Source organism: Raphanus sativus, chromosome 9 (assembly GCF_000801105.2).
Source record: "Raphanus sativus cultivar WK10039 chromosome 9, ASM80110v3, whole genome shotgun sequence".
In the NCBI taxonomy this organism is placed as follows: Eukaryota; Viridiplantae; Streptophyta; class Magnoliopsida; order Brassicales; family Brassicaceae; genus Raphanus; species Raphanus sativus.
Window position 1 is genome coordinate 10,416,053 of NC_079519.1, and position 22,866 is coordinate 10,438,918.

Below are 22,866 nucleotides of genomic sequence, written 5' to 3' on the forward strand. Positions count from 1 at the left end.
ATTAAGGTTTTTTTTGTAAGAAGGCTTTCTTATATTTAATTAAGGTTACCTAATTCTATAATCCAAGGCTTTTAAGACATAAATATACAAAATATTAAATGCTGCTGTAAGTTTTAGTTGAATCGTGCAAATGGGGTTTACAATGGAAATTATTTATACTTTGATAAAAAAGGGTAAGTAGAAAGAGTAGATATTGAAGCTTATAAGTCACTCACTCTATTCTTTGTGGGATCAGAGGTTTCACATGTCCATCACCAACGAAGGTTACACAAAGTTGTGCATCTAACAATGAATTTCCGACCAGACAAGTTCGTTAGGTCAGTCTTCTTTTACAGTATATTGTCTCTTCAAACTCTAGTTCCTGGATCGCTTAATCTCGATCACTTGTTGTATCAAAGGTTTCACGACTGGAAGTCCGACAAGACTTCCGAGTTGGAACACTCCGAGAGAACCGAAGTGACACGTGGAATATTCCGGAGAGCAATAAGCTCAATCTCCGACAAGTTCCACAGAAGCTCGGCGATGATCAAAATGTTCAGACCATCTTACAAGTCTTACTCGTTCAAAGAAGCTGTATCGAAAGGGATCGTTTCCACTCACGAGATACTTGACCCACAAGGACCTTTCCTTCAGAGATGGAACAAGATCTTCGTTCTAGCTTGCATCATCGCTGTCTCTGTCGACCCTCTCTTCTTCTACGTCCCTGTCCTCGACAAGGCCAACAACTGCCTTGACGTCGACGACAGAATGCAGACAACCGCAAGCGTTCTGCGCTCCATCACCGACATGTTCTACGCCATTCACATGGTCTTCCAGTTCCGTACAGGCTTCATCGCTCCTTCTTCTCGTGTCTTCGGGAGAGGTGTTCTTGTTGAGGACAGGCGTGAGATCGCTAGACGTTACTTGTCATCGCAATTCATCGTTGACATTCTTGCCGTGCTTCCTCTTCCACAGGTGAGATATTAATTTTTTGATAATTTTGGTTTTATTTTGTATCTATCTCAAGACCACTAAGCTTGGTTAATGCGAGTGATTGTTGTGCTCTCAGATGGTGATTTCGGTAATCATTCCGTGTATCAAAAGATCCAGGCCTTTGCACACGAAGAATATGTTGAAGTTCATCGTCTTCTTCCAATACATACCGAGGTTTATGAGAATCTATCCGCTCTACAAGCAAGTGACGAGAACCTCAGGGATACTTACAGAGACAGCTTGGGCAGGAGCTGCTTTTAATCTATTCCTCTACATGCTTGCTAGTCACGTGAGAGTCCTATTTCTAGGATGGTTAAAGCTTAAGCAGATAGTCTTGTAACCAAAACGGGCTGATGTGGCAGGTGTTTGGTGCTTTCTGGTATTTGTTCTCTATCGAGCGCAAAACTGTGTGCTGGAAACAAGCTTGCAGCAAAAGAGGACTCTGCAAAATAAGCTCGTTGTATTGTCTTCCTCAGCAAAATAAGAGGACTTTAGGAAACATAACTTCCCTCAATGAAGCTTGTCCGGTTCTGGAACAAAACACAACACGTTTCGACTTTGGGATATTCCTTGGCGCACTTGATTCAGGTGTAGTGGAGTCTCATGATTTCCCTCAGAAGTTCTTTTACTGTTTCTGGTGGGGTCTTCAAAACCTCAGGTATTGAGATTACATTATATTTATACAGTCATAAATCTTCGACCATGCACAACAGTAAGTGTTCTTCCATCTTCTTTCTTGATCCAGTTCGCTCGGTCAAAACCTTAAAACAAGTACATACATTTGGGAGAACTGTTTCGCTGTCTTCATCTCTATCTCCGGACTGGTTCTGTTCTCGTTCTTGATCGGCAACATGCAGGTTAGTAGCTTCTCTCCTTTCATCAAACTGTCCGTCGTGTTTGCTGCAAAATGATTGCTTACTGAAATGAGCAGACGTATCTGCAATCAACAACCACGAGGCTGGAGGAGATGAGAGTCAAGAGAAGAGACGCAGAGCAATGGATGGCTCACCGTCTGCTCCCTGAGAATCTAAGACAAAGAATACGGCGATACGAGCAGTACAAATGGCAAGAGACAAGAGGCGTTAACGAAGAGAATCTTCTTAGTAACCTTCCTAAAGATCTTAGACGCGACATCAAACGCCATCTCTGTCTCGCCCTTGTCATGCGGGTCCCTATGTTTGAGCAGATGGACGAGCAGCTTCTTGACGCTCTCTGTGACCGTCTGCAGCCTGTGCTGTACACAGAGGAAAGCTACATCGTCAGGGAAGGAGATCCTGTGGATGAAATGCTCTTCATAATGCGTGGGAAGCTTCTAACAATGACAACAAACGGTGGAAGAACAGGCTTCTTTAACTCAGAGCATCTTGGAGCTGGCGATTTCTGCGGTGAGGAGCTTCTGACCTGGGCTTTAGACCCACACACGTCCACAAACCTCCCAATCTCAACGAGAACCGTTCAAGCTCTCATGGAAGTCGAAGCTTTCGCACTCAAAGCTGACAACCTCAAATTCGTGGCTTCTCAGTTCAGACGTCTCCACAGCAAACAGCTGAGACACACTTTCAGGTTCTACTCTCAGCAATGGAGGACTTGGGCTGCTTGCTTCATACAAGCCTTTTGGAGAAGATGCGTGAAGAAGAGACTAGAGGAGTCTCTTAGAGAAGAAGAGAACCGGTTGCAAGACGCTTTGGCTAAAGAAGCTTGTGGAAGCTCCCCAAGCTTTGGTGCTACCATGTACGCGTCACGGTTTGCTGCAAATATCTTGAGGACTGTACGTAGGAGCGGTTCGGTACATAAACCGAGGATGCTGGAACGAATGCCACCTATGGTTCTACTTCAGAAACCAGCAGAACCAGATTTCTATAGTGATGGTTATATGCATATAGTGCCAATATATAAAAATAGAAGTCTTTAAATATTATTAAAGGAGTGAGCTTAGTGATACAAAGCCTCCTATGATGCAATTATTTCATCTTTTACAGAAGTTTTATAATAAAATGTTTAAGACACAGAAGTCAAGAAGAAGAAGAAGACAGAAGTGAAGCCACTTCTCTTCTAAGGAAAGTAGGCAAAGCGAAAGCTGCTCTGTGCATCTGTTTTGTAAAGAAAAGACAGATTAGGATTAATTGTCAAAGTGAATCTATGGAGAGAAGCCATTAAGAAACTTACATCCGAGTTGTAAAACTTCATTTCTCGCTTATAGGTCATGGCACCTTCTAGTTTCTCAATAGGGTTAATAGGGTTCTTGAAATCAACAGCGGGACCGCCCGTAGAGCACAAGATAAAACCAATCACGCCGCTGCAACAAAGAGTTTCAGTGAGAACATGAAACGTGATCAGAAGAAAACTACAGGTTTACCTTGGGTATGTTGGGACGCTGCTCCAGGCATATTGAACGTTTTTGAATGTTTGGCGGCAAATGGAGATCATATCTTCAATGAGATGAGTGTGGAGCCACATACTTTCCGCCATGTTGCAAAGAACTCCTCCAGGCTTCAACGCTCTAGCTAACGTTTCAAAGAATGGCTTCTCAACAAGCGCCTGAGCAGGACCTGTAATTATTATATAGAGCCCAAAAAGCGTGAGAGAGGTAAAACTAATCAGCTACTAGTCAGATATCCAGAGAGAATCATACCAACAGGGTCTGAAGAATCCACAATAATGGCATCATACTTCCCTTCAGGGGATTTACGAAGGAACTCAACAGCTGCGAGAAGAAAGTGATATCATCAACACAGAGCAAGTTTCAAATAGGGTTTAATTTATATACTGGGAGCGAGTAGAAGGATGCTTAATTACCATCACCAATGTGAAGATGAACACGAGGATCCTCAAATCCAACCGCTAACTCGGGGAAGAACTTCTTAGACACCTACAAGATCAAAGCAATCACATTATTTACTGAGATAGAGCACAAACTTATGATAGGCACAGCGAGACCATATACTTACATCTATGACCATCTTGTCTATCTCACAAATGTCAATAACCTCAACAGAGCTATGGCGAGAAATCTCCCTGAGAACACCACCATCACCTCCACCAACAACCAGAACCTGCAAATATTCATACAACCCTTAACACAAGTTGAGCTGAATATATGTTTTAATGTACGGGGATGATCAGCATTGGCGAAATGATCAATCTCATGAGATCAAACGTGAACAACCACATTGTCTCCCATCAGGTTCACCAAAAAAAGGAGTAATCATCACAAATTGAGTCTAAAATTTAAAGGTGAGAGAAATTACACTTTTAGGTGAAGGTGTGGAGCATAAAGGTAGATGGGCTATCATCTCCTGATATGCAAATTCATCTTTTTCAGTCAGCTGTAGAATACCATCTAGAACAAGCACTTTCCCATACGTAGCTGACTGCAAAAAACAAGAACCAAAAAAAAAAAACTGAGGTTATCCTAAAGCATATGCATTTACAAACTAAACAAATCAGCACAGTTAGAAGCTGACAGATTCAGAAGATGATAACAAAAGTCTAACGAGAAAAGCTAGTTCAAACCTCAAACACTAGGACTTCCTGATAATCTGACTTGTCTTTGAACAGAACTTTCTCAACTTTCAGTGAGTGTGCTTCTCCTACAATCAACACAAAACAAGCATAATTCACACATGTACAACCACTCCTCTAAGCACATCAAGTTAGCATATAATAAACACATCAGAAACCTCAAACAAAGACAATCTTAAGGTAATAAAGAAACAAGTCTATTAAAGAGGAGGTGAGTGACCTACCAGGCCACATAGGGTTGTTAAAATACACTGCTTTGCCTCTTTTCCCTGTATCCAATCAAAACAAACAATAAAACAAACATAAGACATGTGTGTTTGAGAAAATAGTTGAAAAGAAAAGAAGAAAAGGAATAAGACCAGAGCGAGGGTGGGGAGGTTCGGAGAACCATCCAGAGACAACAGTGGAGTGGCACTTAGCATCTTGCTCAGGTAAGCAAGAGATGGCCTTGAGGCAACAAGAAGGTACAACAGTCTTCTCCAGACCATCATTCCCATTACTCGCATTCCCATCCATAGTCTTCTGGCATGCCAAACCTTTTACGCCTTCTCCCTCCATAAACAATCCTTTTCTTCTTCCCCAGCTCCAGCCTCTCTGTATACTGCAATAAAAAACCAAAAGCAAACAGGGCTATAAACTTTAAGAAAACAAGAGAATACACATCAGGGCACAAAAGCACGACATAAAACTAACAGCTTTTAATTATATTCAGTAAAATTGTTCAGAGCCAAAACCATTCGCCTGGAAAAAAGAGAGCTTAAAGGATGAAGAGAGAATCGTTTAGCGCTGATTAAAGAATCTTACAGACTGGAAAGTTGAAGACTTTGGAGACAAGGGTTGGTCCGAATCATACAAAAGGCTATAACTTTAGGAAATTAAAGACCGTAACTTTTCAGAGAGCATTGACCCAACAGAGATATAAACCCCAGCAAATCGAAAACATCAGAGATCATGAACAGAAGCAAAATAGATTAATGGATGGGGAGACCCAAGAGAGAGAGAGAGAGAGAGAGAGAGAGAGAGAGAGAGAGAGAGAGAGAGAGAGAGAGAGAGTGATACCTGGTGGTTAACGGCGGAGAAGAGAGAGAGAGATGTGATGTGAGGAAGAAACAGTGAGCGGGAAAGATTGAAACTAAAATGGGAAAAGGGAAAGAGAGAATTTGTTCTCTCTCTCTCTCTTTCGGTGTTGCGTCTCTGACTTCTCTCTCTCTCTCTTTGGCACTTTCTGTGTGTTGTTGTGAAGTTCTATTTGTTTTCCAACCCACGGCTGTCTCAAAACAAAACCAACCTTTTCTTATTTTTATTTTACTATATGTGTTTTCCTGCGCCATGTGCAGTAAAAAAATTTTAAAATATTTTTCTTTTTTCTTATCAATATTTTAATATAAATTTGATTTAACTGAACATTAAAATTAAGATAAAAACAATTTTTTATCTTGAATTATATTTAAAAATGTGCATGTATATATTTAAAATTATAATCTTATTTAGATTTTTCTATCTATTTATTTTGATTAAATATATTAAATAAATATGTAAAATTGCATAATTGTCAAAAATTAAAATTAAACAATATTTATAAAATCTGTAGATATATATAAAAAACTAATGATTTTACGATTTAATATGATTTTATGATTTAATTTTTATAATTTTCTAAAAATATGTATATATTTTTGAAATATTTTTAATTTAAATGATATTTCAAAATTTGATCATGTAGGTAATGCCATGGTTGTTGCTTAAGATTCCGCAGGCTGACGCTGATCTAATAGGATAAAGAAAAATAATCTATGGGTGTCATGGTATTTATAGGTTTGGGCACGGATCAGATATCCGAGATTTAAAGGTATTTGTAATTTGCTTCGAATGTTACAAATATCTAGTTTTCTGATTTGTTTTGCTTTGGAAAAATACGGATATTCGGAAAAACGGATATCCGAAAAATAAATAGATATTTGCGAATATTTGCGAATACTTATGGATATTTCATTTGTTTTTATTAATGCAAATAATGTTAAAAATCTGATACAAACTTGTTTTGTAAAATATTATTCTTTGCATGATATAAAAGATAAAAATTGAAAGAAGTAGTGAATCTACATATTTTGTAAATTTTAAACTTATTAAAATTATAATAACACAAAACTTAAGAAAAAAAATTATAATTGTCATAAATTTTTTTTCTCTTCCTTTTATGTAATACTTTTATATAAATAATAATTTGATAGAATAATAACTATATAATTTTATACATTTAAAAATTTAAATATAATCAAGATATACATGTATTTATATATTGACGGATCAGACCGGTTCGCTTCCCAAAAGTTTAATATTTGTGATCTACTTCGATTTTACGATTACGATTAGATATCTAAAAGAAACTAATGATATTACAATTTTTTTTAAACTTCAGAAAATTTAGAAAATTTTAGATAATAAAAATTTTATAATTATAAAAGTAAAATTATATAATATTTCGAAATTAAAAATGTCATATTTGAATATATTTATTTTAGTGATGATTTATGAGTTATTACCATATTCTACAAAGCTTACCAAAAATATAAATCAATATTAAATGTAATATATGAGTTATTGCCATATTCTAAAAAGATTTCCAAAAATATATACCAGCATTAAATGTAATTGTTCATGTCATATTTAACCATATGACATGTCATCAATTTTAATAGCCACGTCACAATTTTTTTTGTGAAAACGATTGTAGAGAAGACATGTGGCAAATCACTTCTCAAATACAATAGACTAGGGGATGTCCCTGAGGGTTTTTCTTTGATAAATCTAAGGAGGGGTTATTAGGAGATGAATTAGTATAGAGTTTGTGAATTTTAAAAGTTGATGACATTTTGAAATTATGTGAACTAAAAATATATTAAACATTAATTTACAAAATTTGATTATAAATTTTATAAATTGCTACTTCATGAATTTTTGTTATTTGTTTTCTATCATTCATTTTGTAAACTTAATATATGGTTAATAAATTTTGGAATTTAAATAAAATTTTAAAATAAAATTTTAAAATAAAATTTTAAAATAATTAAATAAATATTTAAAATTTTAAAATAGTTTCAAAAATAATTTAGAATTTTAAAAATTAAAAATTTGTAAAAATTGAAAAATAATTGTATAAAATGAAAAAAAAATCAAAAAGAATTTCAGAAAAAATAAAAAGTTTGAATTCAAAAACGTATAATTCGAAAAATATATAATTTTTTTATTTTTTATTTAATGATAAAAAAATGTAATATAATTATACATTCAAAAAATAATTATATATAATGAGTTATAATTTGGGTTGAAAGTGCAAAAGATATTCAAAATATAATCTAGACTTTTCTGTCATATAGATTTTATAAATCTCATAGATACACATGATATTTTGAAAGTCATGTCTTATGAGTAAAAATGGAGAGAATTCATGTCTCAACAACAATAGACTTATTTAGAATTAGAGAATCAACAATAACTAAACTTCTTGAGTAGCAAGAGATTTTAATGGATTTTGAAAATTCACAAACCAATAAGAAGGGATTTTATAAAGATTGTTAAAAAAAATCAATAAACCAATAACAATGGAATCTCAAAATTTACAAAGTTGATGAGAATTTATTTGCCAATAATTCCCCCTAAGTGTATTATCTGATGGGTCGAACCAATCGACTCATTCCCTATAAGTCTATCTACCAACATTTTAGATAAGATTTAATCGAAATTTAAAACTTAGGGGGTGTTACTCGTTGATGTATTTTAACATAGTTTAAATCTAAACACAAACTATTGTCACTCAAATGGTGATTTTAAATTCTATTTTAAAATCTAGTGTTTTTCAATGAATGATTTAAACCTAGTTTTTAAAATCTAGTGTTATTCAACTTTAAGGATTTTAAAATTTTTTGTATTTTCAATTGATTTCAAATCATTTTTATGGAGTCTCACAAATAAATAAATGAACTCAAAATCCAAGGCATACTGTAGAGATTTTAGAATTCTTGAACAATCTTAAATTTTTTGATGGATTTCAAATCACTGGTCGAATAACACCACCTTATATTATCAGATTCCGAATCCGGGATGTTTAACACTTCTCCAATTTCACGTACCACTCTACCAGACATGTGTGGTTGTAATTTTTTTTTTCAACATTAAAACATAACGTTTTCAGCATTATGCCAAATGAAGAAAACTGTGATGACGACACAAAATTTATAGGGAGAATTAGTGTAATACCCATATTGGAAACCTATATTAGGAGAATGCACATTGATTGACATTATAGATCCAGAGCATACAATTCGGTTTCTATAGTTACCAAATTGTCCTTCCTTTCGACATGATTTTCAATGCTTATGTCAGTTTGTCTGACCTCTAAAGATACACATCTGATATCATAGGTTCCTATTTAGTATCTTATACCTCCAGCTATATGACTTCTCTTCCACTCGTTTGCTCGATTTATTGTGTTAAAATAGTGTAGCATTGCTGTCTCTTTCATCTTACCTCCGTTCTCTTCTCTTCTTCTTTTTTCATTTTATTTTCTCCTACCTCATCACTCCTCCTACCGTTTATCTCTAAGAACACACTGTTCTCTTTTCTTCTTAATGATACAGTTTAGATTTTTATATTTAAACATACACAGAAAATAAAGCTTCTGTAAAATCACCTATATTCTCGTTATCTCATCTTTTTCTTCTCAGGTTCTTTTTTTTTCATTCATTCCATTTACGATATTAATCCATAAATAAACAGGAAAATTGACCACTAAACATGTTACACAAACTATTAGAGAGTTAGCAAATTTTGTAACAAGATACTAAATTTGTTAACATGTTATAAAATATGTTAGCGAGTTAACAAATATTGTAACATGATAAAAAATTTGTTAACTGTAAAATAACATCAACTATAGTCTCGCTAACATGGTACACAATTTGTTAACATTAAAATAACATCAACTTTTACTAAATTTATGATAGAACTACATTATAACTCATCAATAATTGGACCACCAATATTTTACAAAATATGTTAGCGAGTTAACAAAAATTATAACAAGATACAAAATTTGTTAACATGTTCAAAAATTTGTTAACATATTACGAAATATGTTAGTGAGTTAATAAATTTTGTAACATGATACAAGATTTGTTAACATTAAAATAAAAATTAACTATAAAAATGCATAACCTTAATTCAAATTTAGACAATCATAGTGAAACTTTTACCAGAAAATCACTGTTGAACTTGTGTAACTAATATCATGCAACAAATTAAATATTTGTTTACCCAAAAGTTAACTATTAAAAAAATAAATCAAGAATTTGCTCGCCTACTCTTAGTCTTCATCTTGATTCTTTAAAAGCTTTCTAATTTTAGGTAGAATTTGCTTGCCTCCTCTCAATCTTCATCTTCATTCTTTAAGAGTCCAATTCTTTAAGATTATGTAACTGGTAGCGAACAAAATGTTAAAAAAAATCAATTTGATAAAAATCTTAATTCTAGAAGATGAAGAAAAAATAAGAAGAGAAAAAAACAAAAGAAGAAAAAAAAGAAACTAAAGATGAAATGAAAAGAGCTTCGATCCAGGAAGAAGGAGAAGAGGAGAGAGGAGACAAAAAACAGAAAATAGTATAAAAAGAGGAAGAGAGGGGGAAGAAGACCAAGAAAACAAAAAATAATATAAAAAGAGGAGACAATGAAGATGAGCTATGCCTACACTCTGCAGATAGATGTGCAGATAGATGAGTAGGGTTATTTTCGGAATGAACAGTAACATTTTTTTTCGATAGATAAGTAGTGAATTAAGACATCGGTTTGTGGTACAGAGGTCAATTCTCCCAAATTTATACTACTACACAGACTCTAACATTCAAGAAATTAACAGTGATATGGTTGATCCATTGATCAGTGCTGTGCTAAGGATTTTAGTGGCCTAAGGCAAGTTTTAAAAATAAACTTATTTATAACTATGATGAAAACAATTTTCTATATCATTTTCACCAAATACACAAATCTAAAACTGTAAAAGAATAAAGTTATTATGTAAATGTGCTATAATTATATTATATAAGAAAAAAATACATGATTTTAGAAGGTGAATTAGTCGAACTCTCGTAGAAAGAATTTTTTCAAATAAGTCTAAACCATTAAAGTAGAAATAATTTTAAATTTTGGAGTTATAAAGAAAGTCACACTAATCAGAGACTTAGACGAATGCCTTTTTTTGATACATTGTAGGTACGGCTCTACCAATATTGATGAATAAATCTGCTAATGTTTTCTACTAAAAAGCATTTAACTTGTTACTTTTCGTTTTGTTCACAAAAAGATATTTAAATAAATTATGATACCGTGTAATTCGAGATTTTTTTTTTGAGTAATCGGCACAAACATTTATTAAAACTTCAAATGATCAACGAGATAAAAAAATTAGAAAAAGCATCTAATAAACCTAAGCAATATTTTATCATTGGTAAGTCGGTGATTATTGGTCTAATGATTTAATTAAAACCTTTTTACCTCTATACATGAATTTAGCTGATCACGAACCGATCCAACTATTGAGCATTTTTAACCTAACAGCGGAACTTTACAATTTTTGTAAATTTTTACGTTTTTGTAAATTTTTATTATTTTTAAGTGATTAGTGTTATGTAGGCATGGACACGGATCAGATATCCGGATTTTTGAAGGGTATTTATGGTTTGTTTCGAATGTTACGAATATCTAATTTTCCGATTTGCTTTGCTTCAGAAAAATATGGATATTCGGAAAAATGGATATCCGAAAAATAAATAGATATTTGCGGATACTTACGGATATCTCATTTGTTTTGATTAACACAAATAATCTTAAAAATTTCATACAATTTTTTTTGTAAAATATTTTTTTGCATGATATAAAAGATAAAAATTAAAAGAAATAGTAAATCTACATATTTTGTAATTTTTTTAACTTAGATAACAATTATAACAACACAAAACTTAAGAAAAAAATTATAATTGTCATAAATGTTTTCTTTTCTTTTTATGTAATACTTTTATATAAGTAATAATGTGAATAGAATCTATCAAATCATATATTAGACTAATAATTATATAATTTTATACATTTAAAACTTTAAATATAATCAAAATATACATGTATTTATATATTGACGGATCATATCGGATATTCGCTTCCCAAAATTTAATATTTGTGATTTGCTTCGATTTTAACGGATATTGAATTTTAGTATTTGCTTGGCTTCGAAAACCTACGGATATCCAGAATTTTCGGATCGAATAGCAACGGATAACGAATCGAATCAAATTTAGCACATAAGGTATTTTAAGGTATATCTGGGTTTTTAAGGTATTTGTGATTTGCTTCGAATGTTACATATATTTAATTTTCCGATTTTCTTTGCTTCAAAAAAATACGGATATTCGAAAAAACGGATATCCGGAAAATAGATAGATTTTTGCGGAAATTTGTGATTACTTACGGATATCTCATTTGTTTTTATTAATACAAATAATTTTAAAAATTCGATACAAATTTGTTTTGTAAAATATTTTTTACATGATATAAAATATAAACATTATAAGAAGTAGTGAATCTACATATTTTGTAAATTTTTAAACTTTAGTTAAAAATTATAATAACAAAAAACTTAATTGTCATAAATGTTTTATCTTCTTTTTATGTAATATTTTATATAAGTAATAATGTGAATAAAATATGTCAAATTATGTTAGAATAATAATTATATAATTTTATACATTTTAAAACTTTAAATATAATCAAGATATACATGTATTTATATATTGACGGATCGGATATTTGATTCCCAAAATTTTAATATTTGTGATTTGTTTCGATTTCAGTGGATGTTGAATTTTATTATTTGCTTTGCTTCGAAAGCTTACGGATATCCGGAATTTTCTGATCGTATAGCAATGAATAACGAATCGAATCAAATTTAACGGATAAAATGCTCAGCCCTAATATCAACAATGTTTTGAAATCCGATTCGGATCTACGGTTGAACCGGTAAATCTAGTGATCCAAGATAAATTCAGTTCGAGTTATATGAAAAGATCAAAATTTAAAAACCCAATAAAATCTGCTAAAACCACTAAAATCCGGAACTTGGTTAACGGCTGAACCACTGGTTTAACCAATGGACAATTTTTACTTTTTAAAAAAAAATTACTTAGGTTTTTAAAATCTATTTTGTATAATTTTTAATTAAGAAATTAATTTTTACAGTTTTGTTATCGTTAATTTATTAATAATTTACTTTTGATATATTTTGGATTTGAAGTTTAATTCACATTAGATATATAAATATTTATGAATTTTTAGTTCTTGATATTTTTTTTGTTAAATGTCATAAATCTTAAGTTGTTATATTTTTTTAAATAATCTAAACTATTTTTGATATTTTTGTATGTCAAATATAAATAAAAAATAGAAACTAAAGTTAAACATTTTCTAAATGATTTTTAAACATAAAATATATACATAGCTAAAATATTATTTTATTTTTTATAAAAATATTAGAAAATACTTAATTTCATTTTCTATATATTTATTTTCATAGATAATATATTATATAATAAAATTAACTTATTTAGTAACCTACATTTTTATCCACATTTGACCGGTGACCCGGTAACCCGGAAAGTCATCCGGTTTAGTGTCCGATTTGTGTTTAAAAACATTGGATGTCAGAATTTTTGGAGGTATTCGTGGTCCGATCCATTTTGTCTGATAATCAACTATCCAATCCGATAAAAAAAAATGGCACAAATATTTAAAACGCAAATGATCAACGAAATAAAAAATTTGAGAAAAAGGTATCTAGGGAAATTAAGAAATATTTTATCATTGGTAAGTCGGTAATTATTGGTCTAATGATTTAATTAAAACATTTTTGCCTCTATACATGAATTTAGCTGATCACGAACTGATCCCAAATTCCCAACTATTGAGCATTTTTAACATAACAGCGGAGTTAGACTTTTTGCAAATTTTTTTATTATTTTAAGTGATTAGTGTTATGTTGTTGCTCTCTTGTCAATTCCAAAATCTATTATTTTCTTGTAAAAATTAAAACAGGCGGAAAAAAGTATCTAATATATATTTTATCATTGGTAAGTCGGTAATTATTGGTCTAGTGATTTATCTAAAACATTTTTGCCTCTATACATGAATTTAGCTGATCACGAACTGATCTCAAATTCCCAACTATTGAGCATTTTTAACATAACAGCAGAACTGGGGGAACTAGACTTTTTGCAACTTTTTTATTATTATTTTAAGTGATTAGTGTTATGTTGTTGCTCTCTTGTCAATTCCAAAATCTATTATTTTCTTGTAAAAATTAAAATGTTCCACCAATAGGAATTGGTGATGAAAAGTCATCATCGGGGAAATTGTGTAAGATGCGGGACACGCGTCATTGAGTTAATAATATGTTGACAAATGTTTGGAGATTATCTTTCGGGTGGACACGGATCAGAGGAAGTATTCGTGATCCATTTTGTTTCATTTAAATAATCAATTATCTAATCTTATTCGATCTGTAATCATCCGAATATTTAGTGTTTTGGGATATCTGACTCGATCTGTAAAAATTAAAAATTTAAAAATAAATAAATTTCCAAAATAATATAAAATAATAATATTTTATTACAAAAATAAAATTTTATTTACTTTTGAAAATTCTAATAAATAATTTAATAAATTTAGTAAATAAAAAACCTATAAAACTTATATAGAATATAATAATTATATTACTTATATATAATTCTTTAAATATATGTATATATGCATATAACATATCGGATATCTGTTCTTAAAAAAATATTAATGATTTGCTTTGTTTTCTATGGATATTGCAATTTAATATTTGTTTTGTTTCATATAATTACGAATATTTATTTTTTTGGTTCAAATCAAAATATATAACGAATAAAATCAAAATTTACGGATATTTTGCCTAGAGGCCTTAACTTTTCATCATCTAACAACATACAAAAGAGATATCACTTCTTATTATATAAAGTACAGTTCTCTCAGTCCTCAACCCACCACGTCATCAATTCGGATGTTCACAGCGCGACACCTATCCAATTTATAAAAACTCACTGTTTCATTTAATTTATTATGGAATTGATGTAGGCTTTGTTATGAGTTTTGGAACTTATGTTTGGATGAAAATTTCCAGCCAGACAGCCCGATAGAAAATAACCATAATTCTCTCTTTACACGTCGCAGAAAAGTCTACTCTTCATCTCTTTGTTCGATCCCGTAGTCTGAACTTCTTCTTCATCAAACGAAATGCTCCCAGTGAATCGCGTTAAATCCCTTCTTAAATCCATCAAAAACGATGTAGCCTTGAACATGAGCTTTTATTTTTGAAGCCATATATCTACGAATATAAAAAGGTTAGTCTTCCTCCTCTCGAAACCATCTTCTCAATTCCTATTAACAATGGAAACTTCTTTAGTATAAGGGTTAACTCATCTGTCTTAGTTGCCGGTCATTCTTTTTTTACCATGGAGGTGTGTCTTGAAACTCTGTTGCGAGATGATGGGTGTATACATGCTCCCCCGCGAAGCTAAGGTTATTATGTTCTTTAAACCATGATCATTTAAGTTCTGTAACATATGATGGCTTATAAACTTCAGATTTATCAAAATTATACTGACTCAGATTGAACAATAAACTCTCTACTTCATTTTGATTTTTTAATCAAAAAATGATTTTGTTTGTATTTCTCTTTCTTCTCCGCAAGATATTTTTATAAACACTAGAAATGTTTTCTATTGTTTTTGTCTTCTATAACACAAACCACATGGATAAATGGTTTTTTTTCTTTTAACATTGATAAATGAAAGCTTGATCAAGAGAAAACATGGTTTTTCTCTAGTATGAAAATTAGTATATTAAATTGTCTTTGTTTTAACAGAACAATGGTTGTGATTACTAAAACTTCTTTAGAGTTTACTCCATCAATGATTGATGCTTTTGCTTAAAGAGTTCGACTCTGTTTCTCATGCTTCATCTCTTCTTTCTAATAAACCAGACAATGCTTTTCAGGTATTATTGAGCATCCATTAATATGATCTGAAATCAGGATGGTTCATTCTTCCATGATTGATGATACAGTGCGTTTTGTAAATTTAGGGAGGAGCTAGGGAATTAGCTATGCCACCCACATTATCTGAGATACTCTACTCAAATTCAAAGAAGTAGAACAACAACAAGAAGATGAAGAGGGTGAAGGGAAGAAGAGGAAACACGAATCTATGCAGAGCTTAAAGAAGATTATGTCAACTGGAGATAAGAAAAGACTAAAAGAGAGTAAAATCATGAACATTGGTACAAACCTGAACTATCATTCTTAAAAGTCTCTATTTTTTACTTTTTCTATACGAAGATTCAATTTTCAATTCTTCTAGATTACGATATCAATGGCAGTGAAAGCGCTTGCAAGATAGTTCAAATACACACAAAAATGACTTGGATTTCTCCTACATTAGTGGAACGTTTGTCTTATGGAAAGGAAAATAAAAATAAAATTGCAGTAAATTGGTTCTTTAAGTCTTTGGGATCCATCATGCTTGGATCGGAGAAAAAAAATCAACAACTCAAATATGAAAATCGAAAAAGTATTTGAAACTCAGGCTATGGCACTAATGACGTGTCATCACCTGGTTATGTGTTTTGGAGGGATAAAGAGAGGTAAACAAACATATGACTGGAGAAGGCTCTCATGTCTGTCTTCATCTTGAAAGATGTTGGAGCTATTATTCATTGTCAAGATATTATGCCATGCAAGGAAATTTTATGAACCAATTAATTTAGTCGAGTTCAATATAAGATTGATTAGTATGAAGTATCTGGATAGATAATATGATCTACAAAGTATAGATAAGATTGGAGATTTAGATAGAGACTTATCAATCAATACTACCAGAAAACATTAGTTTCTTTTAAGAGCACCGTAAGAAAGATATACTGATAATGACTCGAGAAGTCCATCACCAAAATTACACCTGATACACCTCCAACCTTGGATCTTTAAATTTTGAGACAAAAACTTACCGAGAAGTCTTTGCATAGAATTGTTTATTTATCAAAACATAAACAGTATCTTGGATAAAGAACGATAATGAACATCCACAAAGCTCTCATGTATTTTGGTTAGTCTAGAATCTAAATATAATCCTCCATGCGTTAAATTACAAGAGTGGTAAGCAAAACAAATGTCCCAACACATATCCCGTGAAATCTAGAGAATGGCTACAAGTCCAATGATGTCTATGTTAGGAATTTATCGATCTTTTGATTGCTTAACGACACAAGATTTTTAACCCAGTTCCCTTGCGGTACCTCTGGGGTGGAAACCGTCTCCCACAACATCCACTATCAATCAAAGGGGTTTACACAAACGCTCTAAGCGCTCAATAGGAAAACACAACAGAGAATAAGAAAGATCAAAGAAACTTTCTCCCGAAGCGACATGACTCGAACAATGTCTCTTGCCCTAAGTTTCTTCTCTACCCGATCTCTCTCTAGCTCTCTCTTTTTGGTCTTTGGTGTTTCGGATGCCTTGTTTTGACCACCACCAGCCTTATTTATATCCCATTCACCGTCTTTGATTTTCCTGTTCTTGATTGTCGTAGTGACCGTCATTAACCAACAAAGGAAACTTAACTTATACGTAATGACGGTGTTTGTTTGGTCTCCTACCAATCAAACGAACAAAGCTATTTGATCCAACCATAGTGGGCTGGAATTGGGCCTAACTACCCACAAACTCCACCTTTAGCCCACATTCCTTGCCATCAAAAACAAACCCCTTTATCTTCATTTCTTCCTAATCTTTCACCTGCAGACACGTTACTCATGTCATAAACCACAAAAGAGAATCATACTTGCTGCTGGACTTTATTTAGTTTTGAACTTGTGAAATGCTGAACTGGCCCATACAGAAAAACAAGCCCAACTAACTCCACTGTTGCTTCATCCTTTACGACAAATTCTTTTGTCTTAGCCATTGCCGAAGTCATGTTTTTTCTTGACAATGAAACAGATGTGACGGTGAGACTTCTGCTTTTTCCGGTAGTTCTCTCCGATGTAACCAACGCCATTCATCTTAGAAATTAAGTGAACCATGACGTCTTTTCCTTCTCCGATAACGAAACCTGTTCATCTGCTACAATTAATTCTCATCTACGATCGAGACAAGCAATTCCATCTTGCGGTTTAGAAAACTTGAGAGAGTCGCGACTATCCCTCACGCTTCCTTCACTGAAGAATATTTTTCGCGATTGTAAAGTTGAAGCTTCCCCTTTCTGATTTCGTCTCAGATATAAATTCTGACATGTGATTGGAACTTCGGTGAACCTCTGTAGTACAAGATGGTTCCTTCCGGCGACATTCAACTCGAGTCAGTCTCAACAGGCGATGAAACCTCATGTCCTTTTCCAAAGGCAACATCATCAAACAAACCCGATCACCGCTTCTGCACCTTCCGTTGACTTCTCTGACGAGACCCACATGAGTCATCAACAATGACGTTTCTCGTCACGTTCCTCTCTGCATCTCCCTGTGATGCCCTTGTTGCCATTACTCCACCTGGAGCTGCTTCACCAGAGCTACTGCAACTTTTGACAACCTGATCTCTTCGCCATTAAGAGTACGTAATACTTGACTTTGGCCTTAACCCTTTGAGTATTCCCTTGATAGTGAACATAACCTGATGCAACTTCAACTTGAATCTTTGCATCCTCTGGCATAAGGCTTCGACGCCATTACCCAATGTAATCTCTAGTACCCACTCGCTCTTAGTCAATCCCTTATCCTGATGACTGTAGCTCGTATCTTTGAGATTATAAATTCCTTGAACCTCTGTTTTCTTGTCTTCTCTTAACAGCTTCTCCGATGAACAACCTTCATCTTTCCACTATTCTGATGATTTTAGGTAATCTTCTTAACCTTAATCACCTCCTCCTTACTCTGTTTCTCTGTTAAAGAAACAAACAGAAATTCTAACCCGAATGTCATGTTTCTCTCACATCTGCTCCATCTGAAACTGCATAGCTTCTTGCCTCGTCGTCCTTGTCCAATCTCTTCGGACAGAAGCTCCACCTTGTCTCTCGTGAGACCCTTATAACTGTGACTTGATTCTCTTCATCACAGCGCAACCAGCCGTTTTCTAATGAGAGATCATCCTTCTCTCATATTTATGAAGCTTTCCGGTAACTTCACAGACCTTGAAACATTCTTCTTAGTTTCTTTTGAATTTTTTTTTTTTTTCAGCTACTACACCTTAAGCAGATTCTTTTGCCAATATCTATCCACCCTAGCTTCATAATTGTCGCAGGTAACCTTCTCAACCATACTTATGAGCTTTTGATTTTTTTTTTTTTTTTTTTCCTATCAAACCTTGCAACTTGATTCCCTTTGATATCCTTTTGATTCATATCATGTGCACTTGATCTTAGAATCAAACTCCTCCCTGAATCTTTTTCTAACAGTCTTGAACCTCACTGCTAGTTTCCTTTGTCTCACGCCAACTGTTCTCGTGACGTTCTTGACACTTCTCTTTGTAACAGCTCACCTTGATATCACTTCTAGACCCCATGATATTCCTCCTAGCTGAAACACCATTCCTTGCTGCAATACTTGTTGTTTGTATTGCTAACACCCCAACGTTTACTGCGTGAGTTTTCCTTGTCCACCTTAGAGAATTTTTCCCGTTCTCTTCTTGTGATGCCAAAAGAAAACAACTATAACCATACTGTTTTCTTACTCTCCACGTAGCTTGTTAATTTATCCATGCAATCATCCTCCTTACTTGGATGCCTTTTAATTTTTTTTTTTTTTTGTCTTGGAGACTTCCTCATGTTTTCAAAGTGATAGACTTAGACTAATACACCGTTAGTCTTCACCTCAATACTAGACGTCACAAAACTTTGACATCTCCTCCAGCAATGTGAACTTATACATCTCTTGTACCGCTGTTTATAAAAAACAGGACACGCCGTCTAACTCCATTGTTAGAAAGACTATCGACACAAAACCCATTGCATATTTCACTGCGAAATAACTTCTTAAGCACCAATCACTCAGAACATGCAGTCTCCTATTCCTTGCATGATAAATTCTGATATATAGCTCCTTGATGATCTTCCTTGAATCCTTGATCATCTCCGTCAACTTCTTCTGACGTTTCCTGAAACACCGATGATCACGAAACACTACCATCTTTCTCAAGTTCTAACATCATCTCCACCTTGATCTAAAATCCTTCGGTAGATCCTTGAACACATTTTGTACCGCCATGAGTAATGGAACCCGCCGCCTAACTTCCAACCTTGTTAGGAAGACTTTCGATACCGCCCTTGTTCAACTGCCCTGAGATGAGTGTTATTGCTTCGACGCCTTGTGCGTTTTACCCTCCGCCAAAACCGTGTTGCCCTTTGATCTTCCAAATTTGTGTTGCCATCATCTTGGAGATAACAATTCGCACTCTCCTTGAAGAACAGATATGTCCTTTTATCATTCTTCTTTGCGATTTTGTTTAAGCTCCTAGATCTCTTTTACACCCGCAATCAAAACCTGGATTGCTCTGATACCACTTGTTAGGAATTTATCGATCTTTTGATTGCTTAACGACACAAGATTTTTAACCCAGTTCCCTTGCGGTACCTCTGGGGTGGGAACCGTCTCCCACAACATCCACTATCAATCAAAGGGGTTTACACAAACGCTCTAAGCGCTCAATAGGAAAACACAACAGAGAATAAAAAAGATCAAAGAAACTTTCTCCCGAAGCGACATGACTCGAACAATGTCTCTTGCCCTAAGTTTCTTCTCTACCCGATCTCTCTCTAGCTCTCTCTTTTTGGTCTTTGGTGTTTCGGATGCCTTGTTTTGACCACCAACAGCCTTATTTATATCCCATTCACCGTCTTTGATTTTCCTGTTCCTGATTGTCGTAGTGACCGTCATTAACCAACAAAGGAAACTTAACTTATACGTAATGACGGTGTTTGTTTGGTCTCCTACCAATCAAACGAACAAAGCTATTTGATCCAACCATAGTGGGCTGGAATTGGGCCTAACTACCCACAGTCTAGGTTTTTATAAGTGAATTACATGAAATTAAGATAATAATCATCTTGAAACACACGAAAGCAATATATGATGGAAAAATGTATGGGGAGACGACCAAAAAATATTTACTTAAAAGAAAAGAGAAAACCAAACAGTAAATCAAAAACCAAAAATTATAATCTCCGAAATATTATAATTATATTTTAAAATAAATATAAAAATACATAGATAAAGTTTTTGTTTTATGGTACTTTAGTTAAAAGTAAAACTAAAATTTATAATAATTTTGTTTTATTAATTTATTTACGCGCCTGCCTGCAGAACTGGTTTATACTAGTTATTTTATAAACAACACTGAAGAAGGCCCCAAGAAGAAGGAAAGAAGATGTTTGTATCTTTAGCATGATTAACTTCGGTCTCTTAGCCAGGGTTCTTAACTCATGATTTAACATTTTTTGTTTTTTTTTACATTTTTCGGCTAAGAGACGACTCTTATATCTCTTATTTAAGAGACGGTTCTTAATTTTTCTTTAAAATCTAAGAAAAACTAAGAATTATCTCTTATCCGAAGTTAAGAACCCCAATTAAGAGATTGAGGTTAATGATGGTCTCCACTAAAGAATACCTAACATATCTTTCTTTAAACGTATTATCTTCGTACAATTTCTAACTCCATTAAATATGATAATCAACTACTTGCAATATATGTGATATTGAAGAACAAAATCCACATACAAGGATTAAATCTTCCAAAACATTTGGATCGACGAACGGTTTTGCATATATGTCATTTTCGATGGACATACTTTTTCCGTAGAAGACGACCACAACAAACGGATTTGCCTACAATACTCTAGAATGTTTGATAAGCTTCACATCATATAGTCTGTAAGAAAATACATAATCTGAGATTCGAACTCCAGACCTAAATGTAGAAACCTTTAAACCTTAACTAAGTAACCAGTAACCAGTAGGCCAAGATCTAAATGTAGTCAATGATACCTTTAATTAATTTTTACTATATAAAAGATGAATTTTATATTAATAATATTTGATTTTTAGAAATAAGATAATTCTTATATATTATGTTGTTATCTTGAAATAATACTTTTATTATAAAATTTTAAATATAAACAATTAATGATAAAATATTAATCAAACAAAAACATTTATATAGAGATATTTTAAAAAATATTTTAATATGTGATGGCTTTTTAAATGTCAACATAATAATAAGTATATATATTTTAATGCAAAAGTTTTTTTATATATAAATAATGAGATGTTTGATTTACACTTTTTGAAAACATAAATAATAACTTATCATTCTGATTTTTAAATTAATAAACATAAACTAATAAGTATTCATAAGAAAATTATATCTGCATATCTAAGGTAAAACTCCTAATTTTATTGTATAACGAAAAATATAATTAATTAAATACACATAAAAAGTTGATGGCTATATCATAGGCTATACAATATATAAATTTCTGTAGTATCTCTATATATGTATGTAGTATGTGTCATGTCTTTTTGTTTTCTTTTTTTTCTTTCCAAAATTGTATTTCCCCTTCAAATTTTAATTCTTTTACTGTTTCAAAAAATATATTAAATTTTAGAATTACATATTAAAAACATATTTTTTTAGATATAACATGTCTTGAAAATTTTAGAATACACATATATTTTCCAAATTTTGAATAATATTACATAGATTAAATGTTAAAATATATTATATAACATTTATATATAGTATAGTTCAATTTTAATCTTCAGATATGAAATCCTTTTTTGTTCTATTCTATTTAATAAACATATAATAAAAATTTAATTTTGCAATCTCGCTCTCTCTGTTTTGATTTTAGTACTTTTAGTCATAAAAACTGTTTTATTTGAACACAATATTAAATATAATATTATTATAAAACACTTGGTAAAATTTACCAACAACTTACCATGAAGGAGAATAATGTCCCTCCATATATATACTTATGCATTAATTAATTTTTTCTTTTGAAAGTTTTAAAAATTGATTTTCTAATCTCTAATATTTATTAAGGAAATTTGTTAATTTGTTTACCGTAGTAAGAAATTAGTGTATTCTTTAGTAATATGACTAATTCAATACTAATGACTAACTTTGTAGTTGGATCATCCAACTTGGGTTTGGTAATTCTATATCATATATTTTTCTTATCTGTAAAAAAATGTTGACAGAAAAGC

General features: G+C 32.4%; 2 protein-coding genes and 1 long non-coding RNA gene across 5 annotated transcripts; 2 read left to right on the forward strand and 1 right to left on the reverse strand.

The window, feature by feature from the left end:
- Nucleotides 1-273: 273 nt before the first annotated feature.
- LOC108824731 (cyclic nucleotide-gated ion channel 1-like) lies at nucleotides 274-2,884 on the forward strand. The gene is made up of 5 exons (XM_018598125.2): nucleotides 274-954; nucleotides 1,049-1,261; nucleotides 1,335-1,630; nucleotides 1,718-1,829; nucleotides 1,904-2,884. The coding sequence occupies exons 1-5, from the start codon at nucleotides 289-291 to the stop codon at nucleotides 2,882-2,884; spliced, it is 2,268 nt and encodes a 755-aa protein (XP_018453627.1). The 5' UTR covers nucleotides 274-288.
- Nucleotides 2,870-5,840, reverse strand: LOC108823778 (spermine synthase). 2 transcript variants are annotated; one of them, XM_018597059.2, is made up of 11 exons: nucleotides 5,554-5,840; nucleotides 4,854-5,095; nucleotides 4,719-4,763; nucleotides 4,486-4,562; nucleotides 4,221-4,343; nucleotides 3,921-4,025; nucleotides 3,769-3,841; nucleotides 3,605-3,676; nucleotides 3,329-3,521; nucleotides 3,139-3,268; nucleotides 2,870-3,062 (listed from the first exon to the last, which is right to left on the reverse strand). In XM_018597059.2, the coding sequence occupies exons 1-11, from the start codon at nucleotides 5,823-5,825 to the stop codon at nucleotides 2,985-2,987; spliced, it is 1,410 nt and encodes a 469-aa protein (XP_018452561.2). In that variant the 5' UTR covers nucleotides 5,826-5,840; the 3' UTR covers nucleotides 2,870-2,984. The 2 variants fall into 2 exon arrangements, with proteins under 2 accessions (XP_018452561.2, XP_056851450.1); XM_056995470.1 differs by lacking the exon at nucleotides 5,554-5,840 and adding an exon at nucleotides 5,299-5,478.
- Nucleotides 5,841-14,510: 8,670 nt separating this feature from the next.
- On the forward strand, nucleotides 14,511-15,967 carry LOC108827490 (uncharacterized). 2 transcript variants are annotated; one of them, XR_001945674.2, is made up of 3 exons: nucleotides 14,609-15,135; nucleotides 15,482-15,612; nucleotides 15,700-15,967. It is a non-coding gene; the product is annotated as an uncharacterized LOC108827490 (long non-coding RNA). The 2 variants fall into 2 exon arrangements; XR_001945675.2 differs by lacking the exon at nucleotides 15,482-15,612 and having other exon boundaries at nucleotides 14,511-15,135.
- Nucleotides 15,968-22,866: the final 6,899 nt, after the last annotated feature.